Below are 13,339 nucleotides of genomic sequence, written 5' to 3' on the forward strand. Positions count from 1 at the left end.
GATTTTTAAGATTTCTTGTTGGTTGGGCCAGGATGTGAAAAACCGTACATTTACATCCTTAGGCCCTATTCCAAAGCGTAGCAATGTGCTACCTTTGAGAGAGCACCTTAATTTAGACAGGCCCTTAACTCCTAACTTGATTTGCCAGAGGAGAAAAGCTGGTGCGTTTTACAGCTGCAGTGCCATGCTTTTCCTTGAAGAAGGGCTCTCATTCCCGTAACTTTGCAGGTAATGCTGAATCTCACCCTCTGGGGAGGGAACTGAGGGGGGGGTAAAGCATCAGTTTGCATCCCCATGGTCTCTTTTCAACTTTCTCTTATTTCGCATGGATTGAACTGAGGACTGAGTAGTTTCTGTAGACTGAGTAGAGCAAAAGAATGGATTAGTCAACAAACCAGGATTCTCAGTTTGAGCTTCAGGCCCAACCATTTATCTATCAAGATCTTTTTCTGTCTTCTCATTTCCATGCTTTTTCTGGCACTCGGGTTGTACAGAGCCTGGAATACAACACCTGAAGGTAGCAGAAGTGCTTGTGTGTGGGTGGAGGAGCCCTCCTCAGGGTCCTTTTTGTGTCTGGTTGACTGCCTACTTCAGAGTCCTTGAAGTCACTAAAATGGGGCCATAAACTTTACATCCAATTTTAACGACTAGAGTGTTGTCATTATGGCTTGAGAGAGTACGTTTTGTTTTGATTATAATCTCTCGTTCTTGCTCACCCTATGAACATTTCAGCTAGGGGCTGGGAATGTACCAAAGATCGCTGTGGAGAAACCAGGAATGATGACAATGCTTGTCACTGCTCTGAAGACTGCTTAAGTAGAGGAGATTGTTGTACTAATTACCAAGTCGTTTGCAAAGGTAAATCATCTTTGATCTTTCTACCTCTTATCTTTCCAAACCCCATAGAAGGCAGTCCTGTGGGTACAGTTTTCTTCTAAAGAGAAGAAACACTCTCCTTGTTTCGTTCTGATTTTTTGGAGGAGGAGGGAAGAATGGGGAATTGCATTTGTAATTTTCTGGGCATTAGCAAAGGTGAATACTTCTGATTTGTTGATGGTAGATGGACGTTGTCTTTGCCAGTAAAGATGCTGATAGAAAGAGAAGAGGCATAAGTGGATGAAGATGGGTTTAAAGGGAAACACAGAATGTTCACATGCCTTTGCCTGCATTACAGGGAAAGCAGGGATATCTGATGGTCTCGAAGGAATGAAGCATTCCTAGATGTGTTATCTCTGTCTCAAAGACCTCTCCCCACCCCCACCACAAAAGCTCCTGCTCAGACTAATTGGCCTAACACCTGTAGGCTTTGTTTCTTGTGGGAGAGGAGTTTCGAGAATACAAGGGGTGTAATTTGCAGATGGGTGGTGAGGGCTTCATGCCTCCTTCTAGACACACTATGGCTGCGGTGCAGCCCTCACTCCTTGATGGTTGGGTGTGCTGCGAAGGCTTAATTTTTACCTCCTACCCCAATCTTTTGGAGCATGTCCTGCCTTGAGTAATATGTCTCCCATTCAGAGCGGGTCTTACGATCCTTGGTAATGAGCTCTACAGATTCTCAGTTTTGTATACCAGCTAGTTTGTAGTTTTCTCGTTCATTAACTTTACTGGTGGAAGGGTTACAGTTTCAAATATTTTCTTCCACACCATTTTGGCCAACTGCGTACATTCATAAAATTATAATCTATACACTTAAAATGGGCTTTTCTTCTTTACTTGAGTTTTGCTGTTTGGAACCCAAATAAAATATATACCTTCCAGCAAGTCCCCGTAGATTATGTTCTTCCCCAAGGCTGAGACCTCTTAAATACTGCTATAGCTTTCAGTTCCTGCCTTTTTTGTGAGCTCCTTCTTACAAGGGTCAAGACAGAGGAGTTTACGTGTCTCCAGCTTTAATGTACATAATTTTTGTTTAATTGGCTCGTAACAAATGATCTCAATGACCCTGGCTCCCTGGCAGGAGCCTTATGTGAGAACAGTGCTTCCTCTTTATTCATGCCTTTGCCTATCTGAGGATAGTGTGGGTTTTGTTGGATTTTTTTTTTTTCTTGGAAATTGTCCCTCCACCTCCTGTCATGGTCAGTTGGAATTGCTGCAGGACACATTTCCTGCAGATCTTTTCTATGGCGCCTTGTGTTTTGTTCTTTTAATTGAACTGCAGTTCCTTTAATAGCACCAAATTCAGGGAGTGAGCCTGATTACCTAATAATTTGTTTTTCGATTGACCTGTGAAAGTGCAAGTCACAAGCTACTCTATAGTCAGCATTCAGCAGTGGAAACCTTAAGAAAATAGTTGATTACATAAAGTAATTTTCACGAATCTAGCTCAGAAAGAGTATTAATGCTTTTTTAAGCTATGTCTGAATCTCACCTGATCCATGAGCCGATCAGCCCTCTAAACCAGCTGGAAACTATTTAGAGTTGTTATTCTTCCCCGGAATGAATTTTGTTTTCTGTCTTTAGCCAGCTGAATCAGCTCACGGCGACATCAGAGCTCATGGCAAGGAGGGTGGGAATTCACAGCCAGAAGCAGCAATACCTGTTTTTGGACAGATGGAAAATAAAAAAAATTAAAATAGACGACCACTGTGCCTAAAGTGTTACCACTGTCTGCTCTGGTCAAAAGGATGCTTTTCACTCCAGTTTTAAGAGATACCTCTGAGAGCGCTAGTTTGGATAATTATTCTTGAATAGAGTATAACCAGACCATTTGTTCGGCTTCGTGAAAAGGCCTGCTCATTATTCACGGGAAGTATGAAAGTATGACAAGGTGGTCCATCAGCTGGAACTAGACTTCATTTTTTTGACATTTTCTGTGAAACCTGTAGCTCTGGGGTTTTTTTGGGTTTGGTTGGGTTTTTTTTTTTTTGGTTTTTTTTTTTTGGTTTTTTTGAAACTTCAATGTGGCTTTTCTGGTAGGAGAAACCCACTGGGTTGATGACGACTGTGAAGAGATAAAGACGCCTGAATGTCCATCAGGGTAAGTGTTTTGCACACAACAACAAAGCCAAATACATCAAGGCCAGTGGTCCCCAGCTCTGCCATAGTGCCATTTCTGCACTGGCCCTGTCACACAGGCTGAATGGCTGTGGGCTGGATTCTTTCCTGTGTTTCACCATTGGTACAATTAGGCTGATGATATTGTAACACATTTGCCTTTGAGCTGCTGGATGAGTAGCAGCGTGTGGGCTTGAACTCTTGGTCTTTGATCACGTGCTGATGGGTTTGCCCACTTCTCTTATCTGCTTAAGGATGGTAACCAAAATCCCTTAAAGTCAGTGGAAAGGTTTAGGTTTTTCTGATAGATTTCAGTAAAATTCAGGTAAAATCCTCTCAGTATGTGAGAATGAGCTCTGCCTCACGGAGCTCACTCAGAATTCTACAGGGACTTTTGTTTGTGAAGAGAGAAAACCAGCTGTCATGACACGTGGTTTTTAAGTAAAGATTGTATGCTGGAGTGGGTACTCGTGTGTACTAGTTTTGTTCCTTCTCCAACTCTTACAAGCACTTGACTTTTTGGTCTATATGCTTTTAGCTGCTCAGGGAAGATGTCTTTTATGCTGGAACTCAGCCCTTTCACTGGCTGTGAGCAAACACTGGGTGTTACTAAGCATGAAGATTATCAGTTTGTGCTGATCTGTTAAGTAAGCAAAAAAAAATTACAGACCTATAGCATATGTAGTAACTGTACTTTAGATTCTCTGGAATCTGAGTGAGCAAGTGGAAATAATCATTTTAATTCTGCCTTACTCTCCTGCTGCTTTTGCTTTTAGCTTTGTTCGCCCTCCTTTGATCATCTTCTCTGTTGATGGTTTCCGTGCATCATATATGAAGAAAGGGAACAAGGTCATGCCCAATATTGAAAAACTGAGTGAGTACATCTGTTTTCTTACAATAATCGAAAGACAGTCTCTTGCAGCCGAGTTGTTTTCATTGTTCGTTGCACAACCAGTGTCAGTGTGGAGCTGGCGGGTAGAAGGGCTGCGCCAAACGCAGGTCTCCTCTGACTGAAAGGTCTAACAAAGATTAAATTTTTTTTTTCCATAAAAGTGAAATGGCAGAAGTTCCACTTTGGTCTAGATAGTATCAGCTTGTGGCTTAACAGCACTCTGGCTAAACTAGCACACAGCAGAGAGTGAGGGGAGAGCTGCAGCTTTGGAGAGCGCTGCTCAGAACTGGTGACCTTCATATGGTTTTGGTCAGCAAAGAAAATTATCTTCAGTATATGGTATGTATCATGCACTCTTACAGGCTAGTGGGGAGGTGCCCACAAAATTTTTCACTTGCTTCAGAAATGTTGAATATATGGGTAAGTGGGTGCAGTGAGAGCTGTAGTGAATATGTGATAATTGGTTGGGGACATGGCCTGGTGATGAGCAGCCCTCTTGGGGAGGGCTCTCACCTCTTGGGGAGGGCTCTCACCTCTTGGGGAGCGGGCATCCATCCTGGACACAACTGAGCTTCTCAGTATGGCGTGGTTACATCGTGTGTGCACCCATACCCTTGAAAGTTGTTAGGTTTTTTGAATTCCCTGTGTGTGTGCTGGCCTCATGTTTGTGTAGCTCGATGATCATCAAGGTCTTTTCCAACTTAAATGATTCTATGATTTGGGAGGCTGCGGCCAAAGCCCTTCCTGAAACTGCAGCTTTAGTGTATTTGTCACTTAAAATTAGCCTGCATTTTCTCTTGTTGTTTTACTTGGCAAGACACTTCCAATGACTCTGGACTCTGGAAGAAGGCTAGGTCAGAAAGGAAAACAGTCTATAGAAATGTAGCTGGTGCTGTAGTTCTGGCAGCTCAGTTGTTTATTGTGAAATACAAAGAGTGCGTACGTGGATTTACTATTGTCCTGAGGGAAGACCTGCCAACGTTAAGCAGCAAAATGTTCATTTAAATTGGTTAAAATTTAACCAGCTTCTGCAGCGGTTTGAGTCACTGCAAATGACTTCTTCTGTTTTTGTTTTCCATGTCTGAGAGCTTCACTTCCTAATATTTGCATTCATTATTGATTTTTCAGGATCTTGTGGAACACATTCTCCTTACATGAGACCAGTCTACCCTACAAAAACCTTCCCCAACTTGTACACTCTTGCTACTGTAAGTCCCTGGGAAGGATTTGTTGATGGTAAAATGTTGCACTGCAGTAGAAATGTGGGTCGTGTGAAGCTAAATTTGTTTTTAATAGAACTGCTCCGCTGTCCATCCTTTTCAGTCTTCAGATATGTAAGGTATTTTCTGCAGTATTTTCAAGTTCAGAGATAGATACACTTTATCTCATCATTATACGCTATGATATGCCTTTCCTGTGCTTTCTTGTGTGTGCTTTTGCAGTTATTTGTACTGCTGCATAATTACAGGTCACAGTTTTTCTAGGGGAAAGAAACCCACCCCTAAAATCCTACCCCGAATACAGCCAGCAGTTGTTCCTTCTTTGGAGCAGCTGAAGTCAGTGAGGCTGACTTAGCAGCCAACTTACAATTTACAACTGCTGAGTGTGTCTGCAAGCTGCGTTGGCCCTGCAGTAGAACAAACCATCCCTTCTGCACTCGGTGGCACGGCTGACGGCCAGGCTGTCCCCACCCTGGCATGGAAACGCTCCCGTGTGACACTGTTCCCAAAGCTGGGACTCCCTACCTGCATCTGCGTTTTTTTCCCCTTCCTTTTTTCCTGCAGCCTCTGCACAAATGTTAAACGGGAAGAGAAAGGAGGGGATGGAGAAACAAATAGCTGGGAATTGGGGAGGGCCAAGAGACAGGGAGAAGAGCAGAAACTCTAAAAATTATCTTTACTGCTGGGCAAATTGTGATATAAAGCCATGGCTTTGGGTGACTTGCCTCCTTTTTTTTCTTGGCAATAACTTATCTCACAGAAGTTCTGGTGAAGATAAAACATCATAAAATAGAAATGCAAGTGTTACTCTTCCAACCTGAGAATGAATTACTGTTTCCAGAAAGGAAATTCATGAAGAGCTGAATATTCAAATAAATCTTCTTTTCATAAATTTTTGCTTACTTTAAATGGCTTCAAACTAGCTTTTAACCAGTGTGAAAATACTCTCAAGTATCGAGTAGCAAGAGTTTTAATGCTTTTTAGCACAACTCAGTTATCTCCTACTGCTTTCATTACTGCAGCCGGTTTTAAATGTGCTTATCTTAACGTTAAAAGCTTTTATGGTGTGCGGCTACAAAGATATCTATGTTAAAATAATTTAGTGGTATTTGCAGATAGCTATGAAGAACTGGATTTGTGTGCATTAGATTTTTACTAATTAATCTGCTTCTGCACAAAGGGACTCTATCCTGAATCGCATGGAATCGTTGGTAATTCGATGTATGACCCAGTGTTTGATGCCAGCTTCAGCCTTCGAGGGCGAGAGAAATTCAATCACAGATGGTGGGGAGGTCAACCAGTAAGTTTCAGATTCCCTCCTCCTCCTTCCCTCCCCCCTCTCCTCCCCTCCCCCTATGCTGTGGAACATAGCCAGTAATAATAATTAAAAAAATACATCTGTGAACAATTTGTACCTAATCTCCACCCCTCACCCCCCGGCTGGCCCTGTGTCTATCAATTTAATGTAACATTTTGAGTTGGCTTTTGCTTTTTAGAATAATAAACCCATTGATTATGGAAAGGTGCTTGCCTTGATAAGTATAAATTAGATGTGGCTAGGAAAAAACCCTCACTTCAGGCAGCAGTTTAACACTATATTTTCGTCACCGTGGCATAATGTTTCCTTTTCATTATGGGTTTCTCGGGTTTTCGTCCTGGTAATGTTTTTGTGGCAGGTTTAGAATGAATGTTCTGTCAGTGTAGCAGAGCACAGCTTCATAATAATTATTTGTTAAGTCCACAAGTGATTGCTGTTACCTGACTTGCTGCAAAAGCTGTAGAAATTTGTGAATTAATTTCTGCCCTGGGCAGAGCAGGACAGGCTACGTCCTCTCACTCAGATTAGTGTTGGACTTGGTGGTTTCTCTAGCTATGAATCCTTATTCTAGGCAAGGAAATAGACTCCTTCAAAGTATTCTGCATTACTACAGCTAAGAGGTCCCCCTGCCTCTGCTGCACTTTCCCCTGTTAGTGCATGCTGTGGTGTCTTGCTTTGCCAATGGAAGTGGGTTTAAATTAAACTGATGAGTTTTATGTGCAAGCAGCCAGGATGCATGCGCATTTCATTGCACTGACTGCTTAGGGAGCTATAGTTTAAAAGTTCCTGACAGTTAACCCCACAAAAGAGTGAGGTGACGGAGGTGGGGGAATCAGAAGAGGTTTGGGAACACCATAATCTGTGATTGCTCTTTGTTAAAGCAAGCAGTGTCATCCCCAAATCACTTAAGATAGAAATATCCCAAGAGACTAGAGGAAGTTACTTCAATGGTTTTAGGCTTAGCAAGAGTGTGTGTGTCTTATTTGTCTGCACGTGGTTTTAGTCCGCAACAAATGCAAGACAAGACAATTTAGAGCTGCAGGCAGATGTGTGACACAGGCAGATGTGTCTGGCTGTAGCTGAGCCAGAATGAGGTATTTGTGCTCTTCTAAAATTTTTCAGCATAACAGCGAGTCACTCCCTTGCCCAGCTATGATCCGGGTTAACTTTTAGCATGGGTTGTGTGGAGAGGGGTGGATCGGGAACGTGCCTAGCTATCATCCTCCTAGATGTGATCAAAGAAGCAGGGTCAAAACTAGGAGCAGTGAAAGGGCAGCTGTTGGTAACCTCTTCCTCCATCTCAGCTAGAGCTAGAGGCACACAGCTAACAAGCCATGCCTGCTGCAGCCAGGTATTGAGCTCATAGACAATATCGTGGCTTAACTGCTGTGTGACAACTTGTTAAGCAGCTGTAATTTAATTATGCATTGAAAATTTAATTGTGCATCTCACCTTAATCACAATTAGATAGGAGTTAGTGGGGAACTAACTGTTGGGAACGATACAGACGTTTCTATTTTTAAACTATAATATTTTTAAAATACAGCGTAGGTCTATAAATACTTCCCCACCTGCTGTGCTGAGTGGGGAATATTGGTAATTCCCACACCCATTCATTAGAAACACGCTGCTCCAGAGAATAAAAGTTTTTCTGGACTGTAAACAAGGGTCATGAAAAATAGCAGCTGAGAGTAGTTCAAGAAAGTTACACAACAGAGGATGACCATACACTGGATGAAATCCTCAGAGGACAGAGGGGAGTGTTGTATACACAAGTGAGGACGATAAAATAAACCAGCTGATCTGAAGAAGTGTTAAAAAAGAAAAACACACAAATAATGTGGAAATGTCTTTGGAAAATTGGAAACAAATGCATAGAGGAAAGGCTATAATTCAATCCCCACACTCTTAATATGAGGGAAACCTCTAAGTCTGGCAAACCAGATGGAGTGGCCATAGTGGTTGGGTAAGGGGTTGGTAGATCTCTTGCAGAAATATGATAGAAAGGATAATCTCTCTGCATGTGGAAGAATTGCATTTTTAGTAAGAGAATTGCAGATTTTATGAGAAAAAATATTCTCCATCTGTATATGGATCAGATACAGACCATTTCTAACTCCTTTTTATAATTTTCTCTAAATATTACATTGACATTGAATGCAAAAAAATGGCTGGGTATTGAAAGACAAGAGAGCAAAATTAAGGGGGAAGGAAGGGAAATCTGTTCTCCATATCACAGAAATCTTGTCTGTCATATCACATATTCATCTGGTCCTTTTTAGGTCGTGGGTCTCCAACTGGAGTACTCAAAAACCTGCCGAGTGATACTTGGCTTGCACAGAATTGGGAATTATTATTTTTCTACCCAGGAAGGCAGGAAGAGTGTCTGGGGCCCCCAGCTTCATATTATGGCTGAAACTGCCTAGAAGAGAATGTCATTTAATGTTCATAATTTCTGATAAACTTTCTTGCTCCTGGAAACTACCCCATTCCCTATAGCTTTGTTAAAATGTGGGATTTTTAGCATCTTTTCTTTCTTTTCTTTTCTTTTTTTTTTTCTAATTACTTTTTCTAACACTCAACATCCTGCTGAGAAACAGCCATATTGCTATGGACATCAGTGCAGATGATTTGGCAGATGATTAGCTGAATGTTCCTACACCAGGAATTATGAGAAATTAATTTTAAGAGCATTAGGAAAAGGAGAAGGGGGGGAGAAGGTAACTTGGGAGTGTTTCAAGGTGCTGTAGTTGGTTATGGGACTTCCTGAAATCCAGTCTTCTAATTTGTTACATAACCATGATTTATTATATAAGCTTAAAACAACCTTGTTTTCAAAACAAAAGTGCTTGACGGGAAACAGCCGCAAAACCACTCCTTGTATTGCTACAGCATCTCACAGAAATGGTGAGCATCAGGGCCCATGCTCCCAAGGGGGAAATTATTTTTCATTACATCAAGACTGTTTTCATGTTAAGTAACTTTAAGAACTAAATTAGGCCCCAGCTTTGGCTTCCACTAAAAGCAGTTGTTTTTCATGCCTTGATTTGATATAGTGAGCTTAAATTTACACTACAGACAACACATTGCCTTTTTTTTTCTTTTTTTGGTGACCTTTCATGGCCCTTACAAATAATCCATTGGTCTCCTCAGGGTTAGAAGATGACAGGTATAAAACTGTGGGTTAATGGGGACAGAGAGGCTCCTTCAAAAGGTAACCCAACTTGAATCTGAGATTGGCTCCAAAGAAATATCTTCAGAAATATCTCAATTCAGAAAAATCGTAATTATAAAAGTATTGAAGGTTGCTTAGATCACCTTGTATGAAACTTTATTTTCGCTATTAACTTTTCAAAGATAATATGACCCTCAAAAAGCACCCAACTTGAGATGCTAAGATAATCCTTAAAAAAGGCCATGACTTTCCTAGATAGGTGACAGCACCGTCACTATACATCTTAACTGGATATTCCTGATTTTATCTAAATTTCACATTATACATCAGTCTTTGGGACAACACCATTTTTCTGTCCTTTTTATTAGAATTTTGTTGACTTTGACTATCTAAAGAACTTATTTGCACTTTCTCGCCTAGTCAGTCCGGGCATTGGCAAGATAGTTACATTTGAGGAGCCCAGGCTCTGCAGAAAGCTGTCACTTGCCTTTTTGTCCCAAACACATTTTACGATCACTTGATGATGGGTGGGGGAAGCGGAAGGAGGCATGCCTATAAACTGTGTTTTTCATAAGTACTCCTTTTTGTCTGGCTTGAGCCATGAGCGAGAAACAGGGCTCCCCGAATCTGTCTAATTATGTAGGTTGCTCTGAAAGTGCTTCCTCCTATTTATTTCCACGGAAACTACAACAGATACAAAGAGCACAATAACACTATTTGATAGAGCAAATTCTCAGCTACAAAACACTGGTTTTCAACACAGTCCCCACCACTGGGTCTGCATTTTCACCAGTGATGAACAAGAGTCTGTGTGCCGTGCTCGTAACAATCTGCCCCAGTGGAGGTGACCCACCGTCACTGTGGCCACTGCTGGAATGTGCCCCCCACCCCCTCACTGTGCTGACACCCCCTGCTTGGTCTCCATAAACATTCAGCAAGTGTCGATGACTGTCAAAGGGTGCAGTTTTTTAAGCATGGAGGAATTCAGTTACACCCCCTTGCTTCACTGGCACTGCCATGTCAGACTGCCACTCTGCTGCCACCTGTCACATGGCAACAAAATTTAATGGGATACTGGCAGGAAGGTTCAACCTCTACTGCCATACCACCAACATCCACCTCATGGTGGATGGACATCATGGACCAACATAATAAAATAGGAGGCTTTACTTTCGGAGCGGCCCTCATATTTAATGGGCTTCTTGTACCAGAATGTTCTCTCCAGGAAAGAAAGCAATGCTTATTTGTCAACGATGTGAGATCATTTGTCTTGTTAAAGAGTAAGGAGCATGGAAGGACTACTCCACGTTTTACCTTGTTGGCAGGACAAATTGCAAATGATGTAGGAGTGTAACATTTGACACCACCCTGGTATTGGTTCTGCCTGCTTGCACAGTCTTGTACGTGTTTCTTTACCTGGAAGATGCTGTGATTTCTCCTTTTCCACCTTTGCCTGGGTGCAGAAGGGATTTCCCATTCATGCATTAGCAACTCTGCTGCAATGAGTGTATGTGCTTCCTCTGCTCCTAACGTGAATCTCCTCCCCTGGTTAATGAGCAGAAACACCCTTGAGCAACCTGACCCAGACTTCAGAACTGTCCCTCCCATCAGCCCTGACCTGAGATGTGCTGGTGCTGGTCATTTCATAGTGCAACAAATATGGGGCAGCCTTTGCAAAGTTATGGGCTCTTATTCAACAGCTATCTTGAATAACTCTTTATGTGGTATCTCTATGCAAAAGCATCCAGCAGTCAGAAGAAGGGAGAACTTGGGACTTCCATATTTCATATGGCATTGCCACCTAAGCTACTGCTTACCTTTCTATTTCTATGTATATAGAAAGGAGAAGAATTGTAGCCATTCAACACAGCAGATATAAAAATGACAGTAATTCATCTTACAGGGTATGTTTCATATATATCTAGGAAAACATTTATTTTATTTCTTGGAACATTTGCCTGAGTACTACGGTTGAAATTGTGCGTCCATGATTTAGCAGGTCTTTCTGCACTGGAAAAGTTAGATATTCTCCTGCAGTATGGTATGAAGACAGTGTCTTTAATTTTTGAGTTTTTTTTTTTATATTTATCCCCCTTCTCTCTGCTTAAGCAAATTAATTCAGAAATATGGCCTTTATATAGCTTGTAGTACAATAAGGCTTGTCCCATATTCAAACCAGGGGCGTATATCTGACATAGTTAAACATCTGACTATAAAAATTCTGACATATTAACCATTAAAAACATATTTACATATGGTAAATAAATTACATAAGCTCACAAATGGTACTGGCCTTGCAACGTCTAACACAGCAAACTTTATGATAAGAGACCTGAACAAATGTGACCAGCCATAGAACATATGTAATGCATTACATTTGCATGTGGAGTATTGGAAGATTTAGGATTAATTAAGTTTAAGGCTGTGACTCTATTCAACAGAAAGGAAATGGAACAATAACCTTAATTCTCTTCTTAATTTAAATTATTTTGGATGGACAAAGTTGAGAGAGCATCAGCTTTTTTTTGTCTGGCTTGAGCCATGAGCGAGAAACAGGGCTCCCCAAGTCTGTCTAATTACGTAGGTCGCTCTGAAAGTACTGCCTCCTATTTATTTCCATGGAAACTACAACAGATACAAAGAGCACAAGAGTACTATTTGACAGAGCAAATTCTCAGCTACAAAACACTGGTTTTCAACACAGTCCCCACCACTGGCTCTGCATTTTCCCCATCAATGAACAAGAGTTTTCAAAACATGAGGTTTTTTTCTGTCCTACATTGACTCACAGAATAGACTCGTGTTAGCCTGCATGTCTTGTAGTCTGCCTTGAAAGACTTTGAATTTAACTTACAGACAATGAGAAATGTTCACTGGTCATTAGGCTGCAGTAACAGTTTGCTGCTTTCCTGCTGCAGTTACTATCCTGTAACTGAGGCTAGTAAGGAAATGTATGTGTTCCTATCAGCTTCTTCAGGCTGTTGTCTAATTTTACCTAGCCAGTAGAGGGTCTGGCTAACCAAGGACACTTCTGGTAGAGATTGCTACCACTAGATTCATCAGCAATAACTGTCACAACTCTAAAACACACTGGAAATTTTATTTAAAGCTTGTTCAATGCAGACAGAAATTCTTCCACCTAGATAACTGCCGCTTCTCTGCAGCCTTAAAGATGTCTGCAAAAGTATTCTTAAGAACAGCAGCTTTAAGGTATGGTGTTGAACAGTGCTGAATTTTCTTGTTTCGGTTTATAATAAAACAAGGGGTTTTGGTTGGTTTATTTATTTATTTATTTTTTAAAAATAAGAGGGAGGTAGTCCAGTAGTATTTTGTAACCTTGAGTTGAACCAGGCTCTGCCTGGCAAAGTCAGGCTGGAGTCATTCAGACTCACTTCTCAGATGCTGTGGTCAGATACAGGCCTTTGGATTTGCTGGTCTTTGACTTCAACAGATCACTGTCTTAGCTGCTGAGCTTGTTTCAAGTGCAGCAGACACATGTCCTCACCCAAACAATTAATGCCAGTGGAATGGCTGCATTCCTGAGGTTAAATACTTGGGAGCAGGGAGGGTGCAGTTTTCTCCCCCGTCTGAAGCCAGCCAGGGTGCCTTTGGACTGTCCTCGCTGCTCAGTTAGGAGTGCGCAACTAGCAGTGATCTCCCCTGACTTGCACTACTCCTGCTTCAGAAAGGTGTTCATGCTGTTTTCACGTGGCACTTGGGAAGTACACTCTATGTTCAGC

General features: G+C 41.6%; 1 protein-coding gene across 1 annotated transcript in view; it reads left to right on the forward strand.

The window, feature by feature from the left end:
• The window catches only part of LOC104496114 (ectonucleotide pyrophosphatase/phosphodiesterase family member 2-like), a gene marked incomplete at its 3' end in the record, with an annotated part of 40,327 nt that overhangs the window by 8,420 nt on the left and 18,568 nt on the right, over positions 1-13,339 (forward strand). Inside the window, exons 4-8 of the mRNA XM_010139192.1 lie at positions 733-858; positions 2,917-2,977; positions 3,771-3,868; positions 5,015-5,094; positions 6,287-6,406. Of these exons, the coding sequence (XP_010137494.1) occupies positions 733-858; positions 2,917-2,977; positions 3,771-3,868; positions 5,015-5,094; positions 6,287-6,406 (485 nt within the window). The remainder of the gene's footprint in view (positions 1-732; positions 859-2,916; positions 2,978-3,770; positions 3,869-5,014; positions 5,095-6,286; positions 6,407-13,339) is intronic.

This window comes from Buceros rhinoceros, unplaced genomic scaffold (assembly GCF_000710305.1).
Source record: "Buceros rhinoceros silvestris isolate BGI_N320 unplaced genomic scaffold, ASM71030v1 scaffold297, whole genome shotgun sequence".
Classification (NCBI taxonomy): Eukaryota; Metazoa; Chordata; class Aves; order Bucerotiformes; family Bucerotidae; genus Buceros; species Buceros rhinoceros.